This window comes from Malus sylvestris, chromosome 7 (genome assembly GCF_916048215.2).
Source record: "Malus sylvestris chromosome 7, drMalSylv7.2, whole genome shotgun sequence".
Lineage (NCBI taxonomy): Eukaryota > Viridiplantae > Streptophyta > Magnoliopsida > Rosales > Rosaceae > Malus > Malus sylvestris.
The window spans coordinates 5,889,015-5,912,128 of NC_062266.1; the positions used below are offsets into that span (position 1 = coordinate 5,889,015).

General features: G+C 36.6%; 2 protein-coding genes across 4 annotated transcripts; both read right to left on the reverse strand.

Moving 5' to 3' along the window:
• Positions 1-509: 509 nt before the first annotated feature.
• LOC126629273 (calcium-dependent protein kinase 1-like) lies at positions 510-6,869 on the reverse strand. The gene is made up of 7 exons (XM_050299242.1): positions 5,201-6,869; positions 3,643-3,786; positions 3,354-3,506; positions 2,748-2,863; positions 2,428-2,595; positions 1,771-1,995; positions 510-1,016 (listed from the first exon to the last, which is right to left on the reverse strand). Exons 1-7 carry the CDS (start codon positions 6,018-6,020, stop codon positions 909-911), a joined length of 1,734 nt encoding a protein of 577 aa, XP_050155199.1. The 5' UTR covers positions 6,021-6,869; the 3' UTR covers positions 510-908.
• Positions 6,870-17,406: 10,537 nt separating this feature from the next.
• Positions 17,407-19,282, reverse strand: LOC126630544 (uncharacterized). Of its 3 annotated transcripts, XR_007626029.1 has the most exons (3): positions 19,096-19,281; positions 17,507-18,629; positions 17,407-17,463 (listed from the first exon to the last, which is right to left on the reverse strand). XR_007626029.1 is itself a non-coding variant. In XM_050300664.1 (2 exons), the coding sequence occupies exon 2, from the start codon at positions 18,599-18,601 to the stop codon at positions 17,693-17,695; it is 909 nt and encodes a 302-aa protein (XP_050156621.1). In that variant the 5' UTR covers positions 18,602-18,625; positions 19,096-19,282; the 3' UTR covers positions 17,407-17,692. The 3 variants fall into 3 exon arrangements, 2 of the variants coding, with proteins under 2 accessions (XP_050156621.1, XP_050156620.1); XM_050300664.1 differs by having other exon boundaries at positions 17,407-18,625; positions 19,096-19,282; XM_050300663.1 differs by having other exon boundaries at positions 17,407-18,629.
• Positions 19,283-23,114: the final 3,832 nt, after the last annotated feature.

The following is a 23,114-nucleotide window of genomic DNA, read 5'->3' on the forward strand; positions in this document are numbered from 1 at the left end:
TAGTTACCACTAGCACATTGTCGTAATCAACTCAGCTACGCAAAGTCTACACTTTTTAAGTATTTTTTTCTTTTTAACAAACGATGGCGTTGGTGGATTAAATTGTTAATTGTTAGAGGAGAAGAGGAACGGTAGAGACCAAACCCGCACCAGAATACATAAACATGATTATTTTTCGTCACTGCGGTAAAAGGTCATCTGCTTTGTAAGTATTTTAATTTAGAATTGTACTTTGGCTATGTTCAATCAAATCAAATGTAATGATTTTGAGTGGGAGGGAGCGGGTGGGCAAGAAAGTGGGATACGCTCATGCAGTTGGATGCTCTAATTCCTTCCCTTTGCATGGCGCCCACAAAGCAGAAAGTTGTGAAAGCACTTTTGTACCCAACTACCATATAAACTAGTTCTTTCAGCTTACTTTTAGAAAGAGGGCACATTCCACATTTCAAAACTCCCAACTAGGATAAAGTGTTCGAATTTCCGAAATAAATAAATAAATAACTAAAAAATGTTCAAATTTCCGAAATAAATAAATAACTAGGAGAGTGTTCGTATCGTGACAATGACATAATAAATCAGTGTACGTTACCATCACAGCTCGCAAATGTGTCTTTCAAACCAAGTATGCATATATTCATTATCGATACGAAAATAAAAATACATATGCCAATAAAAAAAAAAAAAATTCTCCTCCCTGTATACAAGATAGAAAGGGCTCCGAGTTTCAGATACAAAATCCCTCGGTGTGGAAGCCTCAATAAATTCGGAGAAAATAACCCGAAATGCCTGGCTCGACTTGGAAGAGCAGTCAAGTACCTTTCTATACAATCTTCATACCTCAAAACAATGAAGAATGAAGCAGGAAACCTGAAACCCTCATTGTTATCTATGAACTAAATTTCAAGTGCTTATCTAAATGCAATGCTGAAGCTACTTTGCAGTCCCTTCTTACCAGGGCCAACAAAATTTCCCTTCTGCATCATGGCTACAAACTCGTTGTAATCTATGCGTCCATCCTGCAATAGTAAATCAACACGGTAACTCTCACATACAAACAGATCAGAAAAGTAGGCTGCACGTAATCATTTCTCCCGTATGCAAGTAATATTAATGTTGCAACAAAGAAAAGGCACAGATTCTTGACGCTAGTTCCCCCATTTCGGTCATCATGAGTTGTAAACCCCAAACCCACTGTCCTATTTCGAATATCATCACCATAATAGCAAAGAGCTTCTGCTTGACATTGCAGTCATTATTTTGGTCTTAAAATTGTTAATTAAAGCAACTAGGACAAATCCCAATTACTCGAAAGAAGACATATGGTATTACCAAGTTGCATGCAAATTGCTCCCTAATCAGTCACCATAAGGCTTTTGAGGGTCCGTGAAAGCAAAATACCAAGGACACAGTTTCAAGCTTAACAAAAATTTGCTGCATAAACTGACACAGGACTTGAGTTAACATGCCACTCGTAATCACTTTGGTGCAGATAACATGCCTCATATGGATGATAACAATCGGAAATGGAAATACCACGTCAATTTATACAATAAATCACTCTTCAATATGTGAACCTGTTGTATTACTCTCCAAATTATGCAAGTTTACTTTTGAATTAAGTCAAGTTTCATGCTGATATTGAATTTAGATGCTTGGATCCATGTCTTATTTTGAGCCACATCATTTTTCTATGCAAGGAAATAGCTCACTCAACTATTTTCCCGTTCTAATATGATACAAATGCCGTATTGTTAAGATATAATCACTTACATTGTCCTGATCAACGTCTCTTATCATCTCTTCGAGGCGAACATCCTCTATGCCAAAATCCTCACAAGCTTGTTGAAGCTCATCCGGAGTAATATAGCCACTTCCATCCTTATCAAAGTAGGAGAAAGCTGCAAATAGATGATCTTCTCTCTCAATTTTGTTCAGATGCAACGTTGCAGCTACGAACTCCCCATAATCAATGGTTCCACTGTTATCGACATCTGCCTGCAAATCAGAAAAGGTATTCCTTTATGATATTGAAATCTGGATAAATGATATCGACTTTTTTAAGAAACAAATTATCAACTAGAACAGCTATACAGCACAATTAGAAGGGTATTTAAATGGCCTAATCATATGTACAACCTCTATGGCTGAAATTCGAGAATTATAGCATTTATGATAATTAGATTCCATAGATCACAAAGGAAACTGAAACTGTCACTTGTCGATATTCACTAAAATTTGCTTTTGCCAAACCTGACATCAAAGAGACAGTTAAAATAAACTCACTTCACTTTTTATCCCTGGATATAGAATACTACTAGTCTTTCTTCTTCTATTTTTTTAATTCTTAAAACAGGTCAACATGGCTGGCATGACCATAGTAGCTATGGCTTGACGAAGCACTGGCCAGAGAGGGTAAGAGGTACATACTGCTTGCATTAGATCATAAATTTCAGACTCCTTCAGATTTGCCCCAAATCTTTTCAATCCAATCTTTAGTTCGTCAAAAGTGATTTGACCACTGTTGTCAGTGTCTATCATCTTGAACATTTCTTTCAGGCCAGCTATTTCTTCTACAGACAAGTTCTCTGCAATGACCTGCCAAATAGTTAAAAAAGAAATTATCATCCTTCTTGGTGAATGACCATCTGAAAATACATGTTTACGTTACTAATTGAAGTTCTGGCCAAAAGCAAAGAGTTATTAACTAAAGGCATCTAAATTATGCGTCTGGCACAATTGATACTTACTCTGAGAGCCATTTTCTTGAGTTTGTTCATAGCCGAAAATTGTTTTAAGCGACTTAGAACTGCAGAATCAAGAGCCTTATCGGGAGCCACACCATCAACTTGCACCCAGGGGTGGCCTGAAAGGAATAAAACCTACCTAATCAAACAAAAGTAAATGGCATTCCTAAAACCAAATTGTAATTAAAAAAAAGAATTTATATATCTAAAGAAATGCCTGTAACTTTATGTGTAGCAGCAGAAATGATCTCAGGAATTCTTAAGAGGTTTATAAAATTAAAGATTTAATCACTTCTATGGTAACATTTTTGTCGGTCTGAGAGACAATAAAACAAATGAAAATACCCACAATACGCAAATGATGTGGAAGGAAATTCTGTCTTTCTTTTAAGTCAATGGAGGTAGATGCTGCAAGCATTAGAGCTCATAGCAGAACCCATAAAGGCAAGCATCAATGAGGCAATTACTCAACAGTCAGATTCACAGCATTAAGATTGATTAACAGTCCAGAAGAGTACTTAAGGTATAATATTAGGACCTACAAAAGCCCCAAATAGAGCAACGAAAAAATAACTAAATAATAAACAAAAAGTAATGGAAGAGACTCACACAAAACTTCATGGGCTGTCAGCCGCCTTTTGGGGTCTCGGACAAGCATTCTCCTCACTAAATCTTTGGCACCATCAGAAATACTAGGCCAAGGGTCTGATTCGAAATCTAGGTCACCATGTAGGACCTGGTCAAATATTCCTTCCTCATTTTCTGGGGAATTATAACAAAGTACATTAAGAAGAAAACAATGTGGAAAACAGTTACAATCAGTAAAAGTAAGCTCATGTTTGTTAAAGCATGAAATGAAGATCAAGAATCAAATAGATAGCAAGTCAAAAGTTCCCACCAGCCCAAAATGGCGGTACCCCACTTAACAGAATGTAAACGATCACCCCTGCACTCCAGACATCTGCTTCTGGACCATAACGCTTGCGTAACACTTCAGGTGCAACATAATATGGGCTTCCAACCACATCACTATATTTTACTCCTGCAAGGAGGCAGCCATGAATTTTTCAACTCTAGATTCAATCATCAATTCTGAATCATTTTATCATAAACTCTAGTTGTGTAAGCACCAATGAGTCAAAAAGAGCACTGAAAAGAAGAAAACTTGTCCAAAAGTAACAATTAGGAAGCATGGATTAAATGTAGGGTCGGATTATACAGATCCCATACGTCATGAGATGCTTTTTGCAGTCGTTACTTCTATTTGACTATTTGGGAACACAGCGACAACAAAGCTCTCCGAAATCAGAACATTTCCCAAACTGCAAAAGAGGGTGGTTCACTAAGTGAACAACCGAGACAAATGGGCCAAGATACAAAAATAGAAAGAAGATAGTCTGAAGTCTCAAATACTCAATGAGTACGACTGCGAAGTTAATGGCTGAACACTGTATAATAAGACATAGTGAATTGTAATTTTTTATCATAAGTTGCCATCCAGGTCTCAACTCAAGGTGTATAGATTATGGAATGAAATTGAGCACAAAATAAGTTTATACCAAAAGATGTAATGCCAATGTAAAGTTACTGCTCTAGAATATTACAAACAAGTACTGCTTATTTAAGAAGTGACTAATATGGAAATAACTTAGGTTGGGTTCCTGATGTTCCCTTAAAATTTAACTTTTTGGTACTAAGCTCAAAGATCATTCCTATCATTTAAAATCTATTGATTCGAATTTCAATCCACAATAATTGATAACGTTTGATCTCAAGTCCCATTTTCTCATAAAATTCACAATTCTGTTTGTGAAATATAATCTGTCAAAGTAAAATTTTTTTGCGAGTAACAGTACATGTTCTTACATCTTCAGCAGACTCTGATAATCAAACTCGTTCTAAAAAATTATAATTTTCTTAGAGAAACCAAGGAACCTTAAAAAGGAATTGTTAAAGCTAGCAGACTGCATTTGGTATATAAAATCAGATAGTTTACTGGGAATGTTGAAGCCTGGAAGAAGACGTTTTTAAAATTTTAAATCATTATAAATGGGAATACATGGTCAATATGGCTTCAGGTATTCCAATCCCAGAATTAAGCATCCAAGAAAACATCTTAGTTAACTTTATGATTAACAAAGTAAAAACCTGGAGCTAGAAATGGTTCCTTTAGAGACAAACGCTACAACAGCACAATGGTCCAGAACAAATTAAACGTTCAAGTCAAAGAAATTGTTAATACATGATCGAATATCAAATTCAAACGGTATTGTAAGACTGGTGAGTGAAAGAGTACAGTGTTAAGTATTATTCAAAGAGCAAAAAGAATTATCTGGCACATTTTATGCAAAGTATTGTACTAGATAATGGGCAAGATACACTTAACAATCTTGATCATGTGACAATACTAATATGAAATGACATTGATAATATGAAAACCACACGATGATAATTACCTGGCTTCAAGAAAATTGACAATCCAAAATCAATAGTTTTGAGAAGTGCATCCTCATCCTGACTGACAAAGAGAAAGTTCTCTGGTTTAAGGTCTCGATGCATAACTCCCAATGAATGGCAAGCTTCGACCACTCCAACTATAGTCCTAGTTAGCTCAGCTGCCTTTCTTTCTGTATAATGCCCGCGCTGGATAATCCTATCAAAGAGCTCACCTCCTGCACATAATTCCATAACAACATGAACTGCTACAGCATCCTCATAAGCTCCCTTAATAGAGATAACATTTGGGTGGCCTGCCAGATGGTGCATGATCTGAATTTCCCTCCTCACATCCTCCACATCGTCATCAGTTATTAACTTCCTTTTCGCAATCGATTTGCACGCATACTCTTTCCCTGTCGCCTTCTCCACACACAGAAACGTTATTCCAAACTGCCCCTGTCCAAGTTTCCTCCCAAAACTGTAAAACTCCTTTATCTTTCCGGTTTTCGTTTGCAACACCGAACCAGCCTGAAGTCCTGCACTAGGGACCCTCTTTATCTGCGGTGGCTTCTTGGGTTTTGCGGATTGTTTTGGCTCAGTTTCAGGTTTTGCGGATTGCTTTGGCTCGGTTTCTGGTTTTGGTATTGTCACTTGCTCTGGTGGTTTGTCTAGTACTGGCATAGGCGACTCAGGTTCCTTAGGTGATGATGTCTCATTGACAGGTTCTCTGTTAGTATGAACTGAGTCATCGGGAGAGCGGTTTGGCCACATTACAGCTGAAACTGATTGGAAGAAAGCATTCTTGGAAATGCTCGGTCCAACACAAGTGTTACCCATTTAGACCAAAACTCTATTCCTTCCTTAACACTTGCTTAACATCAAAATCTAACCTTCTCTATTGAATGTCTCTTAGCACAACACATAAGATCTAATTTCGGAATCCGACAACTATCGTTGATCAAGTCAAACTCTCCTCCCACTCTCTCTCTAGACTCTAGTTTATACACCAGAGAAGCAAGATCAAAAGCTTGGATTTGTAACCCCAAAAGTAAAGCATCAAAATTTCTACCAAGTCAACAGACAGAAATCACCCTTACCAACTTTCTTTCTAAAATTGCATCAGACTATGGCACATGAACTATTGCGATTGAAAGAAGAAACCCAGAAATCATATACTCAAAGTATAAATCGCAGAATGCACAAATGATAGATAAAAATGGTCAAAACCTTGCTTGATCAACGACTAAATCTACAATTACTGACAAGTTTGAGATGAAAAAACCAAGGAAAATAAAGGGCAAAGAAGTAGTCAGATGAGATAAACAAACAAATGAATCAAAAGCTATCAAATTTGAACAATTCAAGCATGGTGCTGCAAAACCCAACTGAGAAAAAGAAACAGGAACCGAGTAGAACAGGTAGAAACAAAAAATGGGCAAGTAGCCAGTAAGTTCTAGGTGAGAGAAAGAGAATGGATCGACCTTGTCCTTTTCCCTTGGTTTTACCAAGCTGCCTGCCAGCCTAGTAGAAATGGACTGCAAAGAGAATGGGGGTTGATTTTCCTGTCTGTCTCTATCTGCTGCCACTGAGAAGCATTTTTCTATTTGGACAGGTTTGTATGTGAATGTGAATGGGAGGAGGGTGAGGACCCAGAAGCAAACGCGTTCGGTCCAAATAAATAAAAAAAAAACCCCCGGCTTTCATGGTTCCTTGTGTTCAAACATGTTATCAAATCATCATCTGTAATATTGTTGAAAAGATTCAGATGTGTATTGTTCATTACGAAAGTGTACGAGGTTTACGCAAAATTAGGGGGAACATGAAGATATTTTTCAAAGAATCTAAATCTCTTTTCTTTTTCATTTTTGTCGACAACGGGGCAAAAGCCGTGACCCGTGAGAAATGGAAAGATCACATTCACATGATCTCAATTGTATCTCCAATTACCAAGTAATAACCCACGATAAGAAGAAATAACTTGAAAAATGAAAAGACTGAAAGCACACTGCATAACAAACACAAACGATCTAGATTACCAACAACAAATTTTATCGGAACCGGATCATCTGGACTATTGAAATTTGATTCAACGACTACAATAATTATAACTTTTAAGAGGTCCCCTGTTTGTAGCCGTTAGATCAAATTTCAATGGCTTAGATGGTTTGATCAAGAGGATCCCCATCTTATGCTTAGGAGGGGATCCGGTTCCAATTTTATCGATCCTTGGCTAGGCCTGTGCCTTACGCATTTTATAAAGTGTTGGGTTCGCCCGGCCCAACGAGTTTGGAGACTGAGTTCAGTGAAAACAATTAAACAAAAGTTCTCATACTCATATCTAATGAATACTTATTTGTTGGAATAATGCAAGGTAGTCATTTGACCTGAAATACCACAATTATCTTGTGGAGACGTCTTTAACCATTCGACGATGCGTCATAACCACATGGTTTGTTCTACGCATTGTTGGGGTCACAGACTCATCTCTTTGATGTTATTGATAAGCAACTTCAAGAGTTGAATAGTTGTTTTAACGAGGCAACTGCAAAGTTCCTTCTTTGTGTGGCATGCTTAAACCCAAATAACTCATTCTCAATTTCTGGCATTGAAAAGTAAGTTCATTTTGCTTGATTTTCTCCAAAGATTTTTATGATCGATAGCTCACACTTCTTGTAGATGAACTTAAGAATTAAATTTCTAACAAGCATCTGCATAATGAATTTTCTTGATTGAAATAAATTAGTAGTCTTGCATAAAAATTAATGGAGGCAACGAGAGATAAACAATATCTCTCGGTGTACTTGCTTGTAATATTAGCATTGATGATAGCTTGTTGTATAAAAGGACAGGCCCCAGGCCTGGCTGCCCATCTAGCCGACCCCAATTCCCCTCAACCCCACTCACTTTTAACTAATCCCTCACTTTTGTTAGCATTGTTATTGTAATTTATATATCCTAATTCCAATTTTGTTTTTTAAAACTAATTTTCTTGCTTTTTCATTCTATATCAAACATTGTTTTTTTTTTTTAACTTCTTACAATTAGTTTATATTGAATTATTTTTTGTTTTTTTTTTTTGTTTTTTTCTTGAGTTTTTATTATGTATAAGTATACATTTTAAGGAATCAGACTCATAGATTCCCTAATTAAATGTATTTTTTTACGGTCAAATTTTGTTTATAGAACGTTTGTATATATTGTAGTTGGAAGTCAATAATACGTGCGAAAGTAGGGTAATATAATAGAAACAAAGTAGATTGAGCAAGAAATAAATAAAAATAAAATAAAATGTTCCATTAACAGAATTTGGCTTCAAAGTTAAGCTTACCTCAGTTTTGGCTTTTGGATTCGTCTTTGGTTGTATACATTGAGAAAAATGTATTTGATTCTATTGATAATGATGATGTAATACGATGATTGCAAAATATGAGAATATGTCACGGACAATTTGTAAACACAAAAATACCTGTAGCAAATTAAACAAGAACATATGTACAAAGAATATTTGTATCCATGCAAATGTAGGGTTACAATCTCTTTATAACTAGATCCTCTTATTCGGTTTCCGAAGATGAAAAAAGGGGAATTTTAACGAAACACTTCCGATACTGTTCACTTTAACGAAAAACCACATTTTTACTCTAAAAAGTTACTCTGGTACTATTCACTTACAACACCTTTTTGTCATTTTGATTAAAACTCAAAGTTTTCAAGCTACTTTCGTTAGTTTTCCTAAAGAAAAAAAAATGTAGTGTTGTTAATCCAAAAATCACGATGACTTGATCTCGAATGAACGAACGCCTCAAGGTTTTGGCTTGTGGCAATTGAAGAACTGACACGTGTAGTGGTGGTGCTTGATGATTCTTCAAAGGTTTGACAAAGAACATAGAGCTCTTTTTGAATTCTTCTAAGTATTTGGGAATTTGGAGGATTTGGATGCTTGAGAGCTTTAGAGTTTCAAAGCTTTCGCATCTGCGTGTGAATGATTTTCTTGACTCTTTTCTTTGTTTTGGAGCCTCCTATTTACTGACTCTCCAAGCTTTGCCTACGAAAGAACCAAGATTTAATTTGTGTCTTGGTTCATGATTTGTGATTTTACTCCATCAATTAATATTTGATTTACTCAAATAAAAATTAAATAAAAATCAAACAAATCAATCTTTCCAATTTGGCATTTTCATTTGATTAAATTTAAATTACTTAATTTGTTAATTTAAATGAAAATCAAATACTACTGTTCACCAAGTGTTGACATTTGTCATCGATGACTAGTCCACCCTCGCATGTCCCGTAAGCCCTCGCATGGCGAAATTTAATATGTTGGTGAACATTTATTTTTCACCGAAATTCTACACAATTATAACTGGAAATTAAAGGTGTACACAACCGTGGTTTAGCCATGGTGTTTGCATACACCTTTCAGTACATATGTATTTGCATATTTTCACAACTGTTTTGGAGATTTTGGTACACATGTATTTGCATATTTTCCTTATGTATATCTAATATATTTTTTGGATGAAATTCAAAAGGAAATTTCCAGCTTGGGTCCTTCAGAAGAAAGGTTTACAAATGAGGATAAAGCTTCTTTGTGCGTGCAAAAGGCTCTTATTGCACATGAAAATTTTTACCGTGACAAGTCTCGCATTAAATGACTTTCTAAAGGGGATAATAATACCTTTTTTTTCCATTCCATGGTTAAAATCAGGAAATTTCATCAGTCACTGGTAGTTATGAGATTTGGTAATAAGGTTCTTGATAATCATATGGATATTAGTCAGCATGTTGTTATCTATTTTCAAGATCTTTTTTCTACAAATAGTTCTATGACGGACACTGGTTTGGTTGCTCGCAATATTCCCAATGTAGTCACTGCAATAGAAAATGAGTCTTTGTTAGCAGTTCCAACTCCTGATGAAAATTTTAAAACTTTAAAGTCTATGGACCATTCTAGTTCCCCGGGTCCAGATGGTTTTGGCGGGTCTTTCTATTTTAGGTGATGGTCCATTGTGGGTAATGACGTGGTTCAAGCATTGCAAAGTTTTTTCTCCCAAGGGAATATTCTGCCTCACTTCAATTCTAACGTAATGATTTTAATTCCAAAGGTAGATGGAGCAAATTCAGTGAATCATCTTCGTCCTATTGCATTGGCTAATTTTTCATTTAAAATTATCACTAAGATTTTAGCAGATTGTTTAAGCCCTATTGCTGCTCGTATTTCTCCCCCCAGCATAATGCTTTTACAAAAAGACGATCTATTGTGGATCCCATCATTCTCACTTCTGAATGCATGAACCTCCTTGATAGATGTTGTAAAGGTGGGAATATTGCAATCAAGTTCGATATTCGAAAGGTGTTTGACACTTTGGATTGGGGTTTTCTTCTTCGGGTTTTGGATGCTTTTGGTTTTTCAGCAGGTTTTGTGGATTGGATTCGTTCTATTCTAACTTCAGCTCATCTTTCTGTCCTTATTAATGGTTCAGTTGAAGGTTTTTTCACATGTTCTCATGGTGTTCATCAAGGGGATCCCTTGTCTCCTATTCTCTTTTGTCTAGTTGAGGAGGTTTTTAGCAGGGGTTTAACAAAGATGGTGGAAGATGATCTAATTGACACTTTTTCAGTTCCCATGGGTATTGCTCCACCATCTCATGTTCTTTTTGCAGATGATATTATGGTTTTCATGCGTGGAACTAAGCGATCTATGCGTAACCTAATGCGTTTTGTAGAGGAGTACAACTTAAATTCTGGGCAATGCATAAATAAATTAAAATCTTTAGTTTTTCTTAGGAAATATGCAAGCAGTCGGCATGCTATTATTCGAAAGGTTCTTGGTGTAAGTCGGGGAAATCTACCTTTTACTTATCTAGGTGTCCCTATCTTTCGGGGTCGTCCAAAAAGGATCTATTTTCAAGCCATTGCTGATAAGACTCGTTGCAAGTTGACAGCTTGGAAAGGCTCTTTGCTTTCGCAAGCAGGGAGACTCCAACTTATTAATTCAGTAATTCAGGGAATCTTGGTTTATAGTTTTCAAATTTATGCTTGGCCTACTAATTTGCTACGTGAGGTTCAAGGGTGGATTAGAAATTTCATTTGGTCTAGTGATCCGTTAAAACGAGGTATGCCTCTAATAGCTTGGAGTTCTTGTTGTAAGTTGAAGGAAGAGGGTGGTTTGGGTATCGAGATCTTTTTGAATCCAACCGTTCTCTCCTTCTTAAAAGATGCTGGGATGTAACTTCTTCTTCCTCACCGGCTTCAGATTGGTTACGTAATAGATTTCTTAAAGACAACTTTCATTTGCTAAAGTCTTATAAAAAGTCTTCCGTTTGGTTGGAGCTTAAACAATTATGGCCCTCCTTCTATAGTTCCCTTCAATGGAGTGTTGGTAATGGTCGTAAGATTTCTTTTTTGTATGATAACTGGCTTGGAACCCCTTTGCTCTCTAATATTGGTGAGGTTGACATAATTCCTTTGAATTCTAAGGTGAAAGATTTTATTCAGGATGAAAAATGGTCTCCTCCCAATGTTCTTACTTCTTCTTTTCCTCATGTTTTGGAGAAGATTATGAAGACTCCATTGCCAATTACGCACATGGATGATGCTTTATTTTGGACAGGTTCATCTTCAGGTACTGTTTCAACTAATGAGGCTTTTCTTTTTTTCTCATCTCATGCTCCGCGTAGAAAATGAGCTGAAATGGTTTGGCATCAATCTATTCAACCACGCAAAAGCTTAGTTGTTTGGAAAGCTTATTGACTGATGATTTATTGCAACGCCGAGGTGTGGCTTTAGCTTCTTATTGCGTTTTTTATCATAATGCTAGGGAATCTTGTGACCATCTTCTTCTGCATTGTCCTAAAACAGTTACTTTATGGAAATGTATTTTTGTTCTTTTTGGCAAGCCTTATGATCCTTGGCAATGCATTGAAAATATTTTTTAGGGTAAAAGACTGTTTACTACCCTCATGTTTTGTGGTTTTCAACATTTAGTACATCAAGTTTTTTTTCGTCTCAGATTCATACCTAAAGTGTAAATTTTGGGACAGTCTCATACATCCGTTAATCAAACTGTTAAATTTGCCGTTAATTGTGATGTGGCGCCATGATTGGGCGCCACGTGTCATCGACGTTTTTTTTTTCTTTTCTTCTTTCTTCTTCTTCCTTCTTCCTTCTTCTTCCTTCTTCTGCAACTTTTTTTTTTCCTCCTTCTCTTTCTTCCTTCCCCTTCCTCTCCTTCTTCCTTCTTCTCCTTCTCCTTCTCCTTCTTCTTCTTCCTCCGAATCTGGGGAATTTTTTTTATTATTTTTTTCTTTTTTCTTTTTTCTTCTTATTCCTCCTTCTTCCTCTTTCTTCTTCTTCTTCTTCCTCCGACTTTTTTTTTCCTCCTTCTCCTTCTTCCTTCCCCTTCTTCTCCTTCTCCTTCTTCTTCTTCTTCTTCCGAATCTGGGGAATTTTTTTTTCTTTTTTCTTCTTTTTTCTTCTTCTTCTTCTTCCTCCAACTGCAACTTTTTTTTTCTTTCTTCTTCCTTCTTCTTCTTCTTCTTCTTCTTCTTCCGACTCCGAATCTGGGGAAGATGAAGGTTTTTTTTTTTCCTCCTTTTCTTCTTCTTCTTCTTCTTCTTCTTCTTCTTCTTCTTCTTCTTCTTCTTCTTCCGAATCTGGGGAAGAAGAAGGTTTTTTATTTTATTTTTTTTTCTTCCTCCTTCTTCTCATTCTTCTCATTCTTCCTTTCTCCTTCTTCTCATTCTTCCTTCCTCCTTCTTCCTTCCCCTTCTTCTTCTTCTTCCTTCTTCTTCCTCCGAATCTGGGAAAGATGAAGGTTTTTTTTTCTTCTTCCTTCTTCTTCTTCTTCTTCTTCCTCCAACTGCAACTTTTTTTTCCCTCATTCTTCTTCTCCTTCTTCCTTCCCCTTCTTCTTCATCTTCCTCAAAAAAATTAAAAAAATAAAAAAAATAAAAAAAATAAAAAACCTTCATCTTCCCCAGATTCGAGGAAGAAGAAGAAGAAGAAGAAGAAGGAAGAAGAAGGAAGAAGGAGAAGAAGGGGAAGAAGGGGAAGGAAGAAGGAGGAAGAAAGAAGGAGAAGAAGGAGGAAGGAAAAAAAAAGGTTGCAGTCGGAGGAAGAAGAAGAAGAAGAAAGAAGAAGAAGGAGGAAAAAGGAGGACGAAGAAGAAAAAAGAAAAAAAAAAAAAACTATCTCCAGATTCAGAGGAAGAAGAAGAAGAAGAAGAATGAGAAGGAGAAGGCAGAAGAAGGAAGAAGGAGAAGAAGGGGAAGGAAGAAGGAGGAAGGAGGAAGGAAGAAGGAGAAGGAGGAAGGAAAAAAAATTGCAGAAGAAAGAAGAAAAGAAAAAAAAAAGAAAAAAAAAACGTGGATGACACGTGGCCCCAGTCATGGTGCCACGTCACAATTAATGGCAAATTTAACAATTTGACTAACAGATGTATGAGACTGTCCCAAAATTTACACTTTAGGTATGAATCTGAGGCGAAAAAAACTTAATGTACTAAATGTTGAAAACCACAAAACATGAGGGTAGTAAACAGTCTTTTACCCTATTTTTTATGGTTCTTTGGTCTCATCTTTCCCCACATCTGTTCGGAAACTTTGGTTCTTGGTTATTTGCAGTTTCTTTTGGTGGCTTTGGCACGAAAAGAACAAGATCAGGTTTGAGAACAAAAGTTTTAGTATTGTCAAGTCCCGACGTCGTCTTTTACGGCATTAGAGGGAATCAACTTCTATTTGTTTTTCTTCTTTCCCTGGTTGTGTATCGATTCCCATATTCTCCATGTTAAGAATTTCATCCCTTTCTTTGGATGCTCTTAGTTTTGTGCCTGTGTTTTGGCATCCACCTCCTGTTGGGTGGATTAAGATTAACACAGACGGGTCTTGTAAAGGGAATGGTCATGTGGGTAGTGGTAGTGTTTTTCTGTGACTCCAGTGGTCTTTTTTTAGGGGCGTTTGCCTCCTCGTCTTCTTATCCAAGTGCAGTTGTTACGGAGATTGTGGCTGTCATCGAGACAGTTCAGATTGCATAGGATAAAGAATGACATAACATTTGGTTAGAGACATATTTTATGCATGTCATCAGCCTACTATCAGCTCATTCCATGGATGTTCCATGGTTTCTTAAAGTTTCTTGGGCAAATTGTTTATGGAATATTGCTCGCTTGCATTTGTGTTTTTCGCATATTTTCAGGGAAGAGAATTGTTTGGCGGATGCTTTTGCTAATTTTGGTGCGATGAATAATAGCTTTATGTGGTGGGACTTGGTACACGATTTTGCTGATGAGTCTTATAAAATAGACTATGTCAGGCTTTCATTCTTCCGTTCAAGCTCATGAGGAGCAAATTGTTGCTATGGAAGTGGATTTTGGTAATGAAATATGAGCAGCTGAATTATGGGAAATCAATTTCAGGTGACTGAAGCTAAGCAGTCTTAAACTAGTCCATATCATTTTTGTTAATTGTTTTTAGCGGGTATTGGCCTAGTCCTCCCGTTTGTTTTACTTTTCCTTTTTTTCTTCATATTATTAATAAAATCTTGTAGAGGGGGGACGGGCAGGGGGTTTCTAGGTGCAACAGTCATTTCTCCTTTGGGAGAGGGTTGGTGCCTCGCACGCGACTGTTGAAGAAGAGCTAATCTCGCCTAATCCGTTTCTACAAAATATATTTAAAAAAATAAACTAATATATTTTTTGGGAATGTTTTCACATTTTAGGCACTTTTATTATTGGAAGATGTTAAAGATAATAAATGAATAATTTAAAAAATTATAATAATACAGATTAAATATTGAAACAAAAGTCAAATAAGAATTTTATTATTTATGTTGACATGGATATATAGTCAAAAAATTATAACCAATATGTAATCTAACTCTAGATTTTAATTAAGTTTTAGTTTTACAATTAAAGTTCATAAACCCCCCAAAAAAGTTAAAGTGGATAGTTGAACAAATTTAGGGGTTCAAAAAAAGTCACCCTTAAAACATTTCATACGGTGAAATACTAATTCATGCCAATTTCATGGGCATGCACAACCCAGAAAATGAAAAGAAAAATGAAGAGAAGCAAGACAAGTATATTACAAAGAGAAAAAGTACAGAATCATCTTCATGTCCTTTAATTCTTTCTTCCATATGTAATTCTATTGGACAAGCATGAAGAATGTTCAACACCTAAACATGAAGAATGTTCAACACCTAAAAGAAGACATATCGATTCGTTAGGATCCTTCTTTCCTTCAAACAGAATAAAAGAGAGATAGAATCAAATCGATTCTCTAGCTAAATGCCTTTCTAGATCTTCTTCAATATCCGAGCTATTCACGGAACATGAGAAGCGACACATTTCGGCTAAGCCCCGGCCGCCGCCTGTAGCGGCCGTCCCACCACCACATATGACATGATGATATATATGTTATTATTGTTGTTCTTGAGGAGCAATAGTAAAAGTATTATTACTGTTGTTCTTGGGAGTTGGGAGCAAAATTGGAGGGTTGTCTTTGGAGTTGGACAAAGAGATTGCGCATGGCATCCATGAGTTTTGTACTCCTAGGTGTGTGGGGCCCAACAACTTCTTTATCATCACCAACAACTACATCTATGTTGGTTTTCCGGTGGCTCCGCCTCTGGTGGTGGTGATGGTGGTGGTCCTCCATTAACATGGGTCTCTGAGACGACTCTTGGTCCTGCTGGAGCTTGCACTTGTGAAGCTTCACGTACTTCTTCATCATCATCTTCGACAGTAATAATTCGATCGATCGAAGGAGACTTATTTTTTTCAAATGAAGGACTAATGCATGCATGGAGATGGAGTGCTTATTTATATGTTAGTTGGACGCGTTAGAGATAACAAAATATTGCCAAAAACAGTGTAATTTAGCTGTTTAATTGCTTGCCATTTCTGATCTTACTAAAAAATTGTTTGCCATTTCAATAATTTAAGGAAAGGCTTACAATAGTTTGCCGTCGTGGTAATCTCATCCTTTTAATTGTTTATTTTTGTACTTTGTAGAATAAGATGAACGTCACGAAAATTATAATTTCTTGGGATGTTTTAGGTTCTGTTGGGTCAACCAATAAGATGGAAAAGTTCTTAATTAGTGGGAGAGTTTTTGGCTTGACGTGTTGGTTACGTTTACTGTGACGAGAACAATTTAAGATTATACTTGTGTCCACTCCGTTAATGAATAAATGTTATAATTGAAACTGTTTATTTATTTTTGAATAAACAATATTATCTGCAGTAAAGAGGAGATGTGAGTTTAGCCTCACAATGGGCTAGCAAAAGATATGGTTCAAATTCGTATTTGACGAGAATCGAACATAAGACCTTTTACTTACAAGTGAAGAGGAATACCACTAGACCGTAATACTAAATGGCGACCGTTAATTCTTTTTATTATTATTAAAAAATTATCTCTACAAAAAATAAATGGTCAACTTATAGACCATTTAGCATTCATGCATGTCAAACAAATGGACGGTTCTAAAAACAAATAACATCTTTATGATCACCCGTCTTATTTATTTGATATATATATATATTAGGCCCTTTATGCAAAGGGATCCTCATTTTTTATGAGGATTAGGCGTGGGGCTCACTTCACATCGAACTTCAACAATCCGAACAATCTATTTTGTAAGTCTCGTTTCATAGATCATCCTAACAAAAATTCAATTCAATCCGAAACCATTTATCTATTTAATTATCATAACAAAGTATTTGTTGATTTCTTTAAACTCACTTAGATGTCTTAAACATTTCCGATTTTGCTAATACTTTGTAAGGATGATCTATGAGATGTAACTTAAAAAATAGACAGTTCGGATCGTTAAAATTTGATATGTTGTGAGCTCCACAACTAATCCCTATTTTTATAAAAAAATGAGAATCCCTTCCCTTAAAGGTTATATATATATATATGACTAAACGATCTTCAAATAGAATGATTTTCAAATAGATGATACAAATAGGTTCCCTCATAGGATGGATACAAGTTTTTCCCAATTTTAATTCATTGTATAGAGGAGGACTTTCATGTAACAACCGGGTTCAGCCATGCTCGAACCAAACGTGAGCTGTTGCACAATGCAATCCACACATCAAGAAGCCAAGAACACCAACTTGCCTTTGAAGGAAAGGAAGCGACCCCTACAGCGAAGCACCTCGGTCGGAATTTTTCGTAGCAAAGCCATGGATGACTGGTTAAAGCGCGGGATATGAAGTTATACAAATTCATTTCTAAGGCAAAAGAATTTAAATTCTAGGAAGCATTTTCTTTGTATACATCATACAAAACCTCGTACAACTTTAATAACACCTCCATTTTCCTTTAATTCGACTGTATTTTTATTTATTGTATGACTCGGAACGTTCAATAGACTCGAGAAAGTTTCAACTTCGATCCGCCCCGAAACTACTACAGTAGTAACTAACACAGCATCTCATCCAAGTATACTGACCGGAGGGAGGACTGATGCTTGCAATAGAATGCCTTCGTAATTTCTTACCCCTGAAAGACTCTCTTCACAAATCCTTGCAAAGAAGTCCCCATCCCAGCACCAACAGCTTCTGCCAAGTATGTCGCCTCTTGAATGGTTTTCTTCAAGTCAAAAGCATCTTTCACCCGATCATCCAAGAATGCCCATGTATCACGAAAATCTGGGGAATTGTCAGTAAGCATGTAAATCTCAGTTGTGGAGTATATTCCTCCAAGGACAGTCCGCTTCACATACCACTGAAAATCAGCGGTGTCGTCGCCAGCACCATGCCAGATCTCATCCACAAGCATCGCCCTCTGCTTAAAGCTCGTGGGGACGTTCACTGGTTGTGCCTGGATGCTAAGAGCTTGAGGCCATTTCGATATGAAGGGTGACTGCATTTCTAAGCGAATGCGGATAAGCTTGGTGATACGGTCACTGGGTATCAAACTTTTCAGCTCATCTGGACTGGACTCGATTCTATCAATAAGCCTCTGCAAACAATCATCCATGAAAAACTCAACCAACATTCCCTCTTTCCTTGGAAATGATCCGACAATAGATGCAGAGACACCAATATCCTTCGCACCAGCAATCATCGCAGCTTCACTCCATCCCAACCTTATCACATGCGGAAGTGAGGCTTGGAGCACGCGAGCTTGCTCATCTTGGTATTCCACTCTCGATCTCCTAGTATGATCGGCTGTTGACGACGAGGAATTCGAAATATTAGGGAATTCATCGGCATATGATGATGTGGAATTCGCAAAACTAGGGGGTTTATTGGCAAATGGTTCAGAGTTCACAGTGGTGGAAAAGTGAGAACGACTAACAAGGGATTGAAGAGGACGGAATCGAATCATATGGGTACCGCTACTGCTAACCAACGTTGCGCCAAAGTGCTGGAGAAGCCGCTTCGCTGTGGATCCATACATTTTGATTTTGTATTTTGCCAATATCTTCCTAGAAACAAAAAGAGTTCATTCAAGGGATGATATATGATAATATAAATTGCTACAAGACATATATCATGTTACCAAAAACGGTTAATTTCTTCTAATAAAACAATAATAACCAAGCATTATCCCACCAAGTAAGGTCGGTGTGTCCGTGCAACATAGAGATTGTTAGATGTCAAATTTTTGTGATTGCAGAGCTTACATTGCATTTTGTCATCATTAACCAAATGAATCCCAACAACAATTTGGATATATAGGTCCATTTTTTTTATGATAAAATCTTGACAAAGATAACTGATAGCCCTAAATTATAAACCCTAATAATGGTACAATTTGGGAATACAGAGAAAACGAAATCAAAACCCTAGACTAAACCCCTATATTCCAGACAACAATTTAATCCCATAAAGGTAAAAATAACCAGAAAAAAAAGAGGAGAAATAAGGATAAAAGCTATTGAGAAAACAAACCTGGATTTGGAGGAGAGAGCTTCGTTGTTGCAGAGGATGTGGAAACCCAACGGGGAAAGGGGAGAGAGAGAGAGAGAGAGAGAGAGTTTGCCTCCTTTTTCTTCTTCGGCCGTGGTTCGCACAGAAATATGCGTTTTCCTGTTGTTGCGTTCAACGGGTTCTTTTTTATATTTTTATTTTTTTTGATAAATAATGTTCAGGTCGGGCAACTTGCAGATCCGGTGGGTTTCATTTAATGCGGTTAGGATGGTAATCTCAACCGTAACACTACGTTTGTATGAAGAAATTAAAATTATTAAAGAATTTTAAAATGATAGAAATTGAAATGACGAAATTTTATCTTTTAGTATTTGTGAATTTTCTTGTTTGGTTAATCTAAAAGAACAATGAAATTCAATATGGAATTTGTTATTTTTAAACTCTAAATTATAGAAATTGGGAAATGACACATATTTATATGGAATTTAAACTTGGGAATTGAAGGTCCCAAATTCCAAGTTTTTTTTCCATGCGGAAATTCTAAATTTCTATATTTATGAATCCAAACAAGAGAATTTGTGCATGTCAATATATAAATTCTGATTTTTACCTAAATTCCAACTTTATTTCTCATATCTAAACATAGTGTAAGAGAACCTCCAACGTGACACTAGAGTTGGAATTTGACCTAGCGAGACGATGAGTCAATCATAATATTTAAGTATCAATCATTCGAACTAGTCATTCAAGTGGGTTATGTTCGGATCATGCCGATCAACCAGAAAGCAGCAGCCAAAGCGGGTCGTCGCTTCGTTCCCCTTCTTCCCAGCTCCCGGAGATCCATCTGCTTGACATTAATATGGGCTTGGGCATCGACTTGGTTCGATGAATGTCTTAATGGTTTAGATTTGTCTTTTTTTTTCTTCAATAATGATCAATAAATAATGAAATAAAATAGACGGCTTGAATCGTCATTTTATTTTTTTTACAAAATGAGCCCAAGTGTAGAATCTCCCATATATATATATATATTGCAAATTTTCAGCCATTCAAATACCATCTTTCGTTTTTCATTTTTTTTTTCAATGAAAGAGTCAGGATTAGAAGTTAAGACCTCTTTCCAATGTTGATATTGTGTTTAGATGAGGGGTTACCAAGTATCAAGAAAGTGCGAACGGCACAAGAGTTAAGGGATTCCACCCCTCATAACCTGGAAAACATTTATAGAAACAAACGAAAGCCTAATATTATGCTCATGGGATGGGAACTCCCCAAACATGTGGCACTTTTGCTGGAGGCAGCAAACTTTACAACATATATTTACCATTGGAGCAAGGTTCAAAACTTCAAGCATGAGGACAAAAATCAATAATTGCTAACGTCCACATCGGACAAAAATCAAATATTAAATATGTTTACAAGGATTTAGTCAATGCTATGATATTGAGCCTAATAGCCTGAACTTGTAACTAAGTAGGACATTAAAGTGTTTGGTTGCCTCGATGAAGCCTAACCAAGTGAGGTTATGGTGGTCTTGGTTTGTGTTCACCCACACAAAATGTGCCATTCAACCCTCGGGTTAGTGGGATCCCCATCCATCATGGTTCGGTAGCTAATAAAAAATCAATCTTTAGATTGGGTTTTGCTTGTTGGGCTTTGTCCTACTTTGTACCCAAAAAAAACTTGTTTAAATTCTAAATTTCTAATGAGGATAATTTCTACTTTATTACCCTCAAGTTCTTAAAATCGCATTTTACTACATTTACTTATTTTCGTCTCACTTCCATAGCTTAAGTTTAATTTTCTGCTACTTTAATACTTCTGTTAATCTTTCTGTCAACTTATTCGTTAATTGATGACCTGACAATACTCATTGCTCTGGCCTACCAAATTTCTGACACCTGGAGTTTAAACTCAAATAAATATTACAAATTAATTAATTAAGAAAAAATTGAAAAAAACAAAAGGCTCTCATTCTCTTCCCCTCTCCCTTCACCTCCAACTACGCGACTTCTCCTTCCTCTGTCTCTTCTCCAGAATCCACCGCCACCGATGAAGAGGAGGATAAAGCGTTCTCATCACTATTTACAGAAAAAATCAAATTCACCGTATTATCGTTACTATTTTGTTCCTTGGGTCCCAAGGCTTCTAGTCACCCAACAAGTGAGAAACTTGACTTAGTTTAGGAACTCGTCCATCCACGGGACACCTTTCGTAGTGAGGGAACACCTTTGTTTTTAGCTTGACGAGGGACTGACTTTAGTTTCTGAAAAACGCATAAACCTTAGAATTTTCGTAAAAAAGGAACTTGAGTGACTTGCCCTAATAAAAAAGCGGGATATTTTCGTAAAAGAAGTAAATATGTAGGAGTCGTGCAAGGTGTGTAAGGGATATTGGAATCTGGATATTACTGACGTGCTTTTCAATGGTTTAAACATTGTAATTTGTAGATATAACACCTTCTGCTCAAATTCCTTCATTTTCAAAGGGCTACTCGTTACAAAAATGGAGAAAACCAAATAAGATAAACGTAAAGGAAATAATGGATACCAAGGAATTTACGTGGCTACGTTCATGGGAAAGCGGTACAAGCTTCTTTTCTTATCTCGAATAAGGGTACAACGAGAGTATTTAATCTCTAAGGCTACTATGTCTCACCTGGAAATTAATATGAGAAGAGCTTTCTATTCATCACTCTGTATTGGATTTTGAATTTCACACTTGGTAAGTGGGAAGCTAGTTACTAATTAGATAATTGCTAAAGTCCCACATCGGACATAAATTAAATATTAAATATGTTTAAAAGGATTTACATAATGGTATGATATTGCCGAGCCTAGTAGCGTGGACTTGTAACTAAGTAGGGCATTAAAGTGATTGGTTGCTTCGATGAAGCCTCACCAGGTGAGGTTATGGTGGTCTTGGTTTGTTCACCTTGGGTGAAATCACACTAAGTGCGCCCTTAAGCCCTCGGGTTAGTAGGGTTCCCCATCCACCATGGTTGGGTAGCTAATAAAAACTTGCTTTAGATTGGGGTTATGGGTTGTAACCCAAGCCCTGCAGACCAAGATACACGTACCCTCAGCGTGCTGTCTGGGGTGTGGCATCTCACTACACATTCACTTTTTGTAACCCCCATCAAGCCATATATACCATCTACCAGTTGAAAATCGGACAAAATAACAAAGTGGGTGTGGCATCTCAGTACACATTCACTTTTTGTAACCCCCATCAAGCCATATATACCATCTACCAGTTGAAAATCGGACAAAATAACAAAGTATATTATTAACAGGAAAACAATAAACAAGAATGCCGCGACAGCTACAAACTACAAACTGAGTTACATCTTGACTGATTTGTTCCTCAAACTACCCACATCAAATTGATGAACATCAGTAATCTTGCAAAGATGAGTCGACTATTTAGATCAAACTCGTGCGTAAGTTATAATGGTGTGTGGCATCTCACTACACATTCACATTTTGTAACCCCCATCAAGCCATATATACCATCTACCAGTTGAAAATCGGACGAACTAACAAAGTATGAAACCACAAATATTATTAACAGGAAAACAATAAACAAGAATGCCGCAACAGCTACAAACTGAGTTACATCTTGACTGATTTGTTCCTCAAGCTACCCACATCAAAGTGACGAACATCAGTAATCTTGCAAAGATGAGTCGACTGTTTAGATCAAAGTCGTGCGTAAGTTTTAATTCTAGAGCCAGTATTAGTAAAATTCCTGACATAGTAAATGAAGAATAAAAAGAGTATCAATCAAATAAAAATATTGATTATAATGATTGGAATATACCCAAGGTTCAAGGTACTGAAAATTACAAGAAAAAATGGTCACTCTCTGCTTTTAAAACCACAGCTCATATTAAGACAGTAGAACAAGTTTATGCACTTGGTAAAGTACACGAGACATATCAGTTATTCAACATTGAATCAATTAAAAAACACAGAAAATATTGTCATAATTTCTTGCATATTGATTTAGTTCAAGTTGCCGTCAAGCCCTTCACAAAA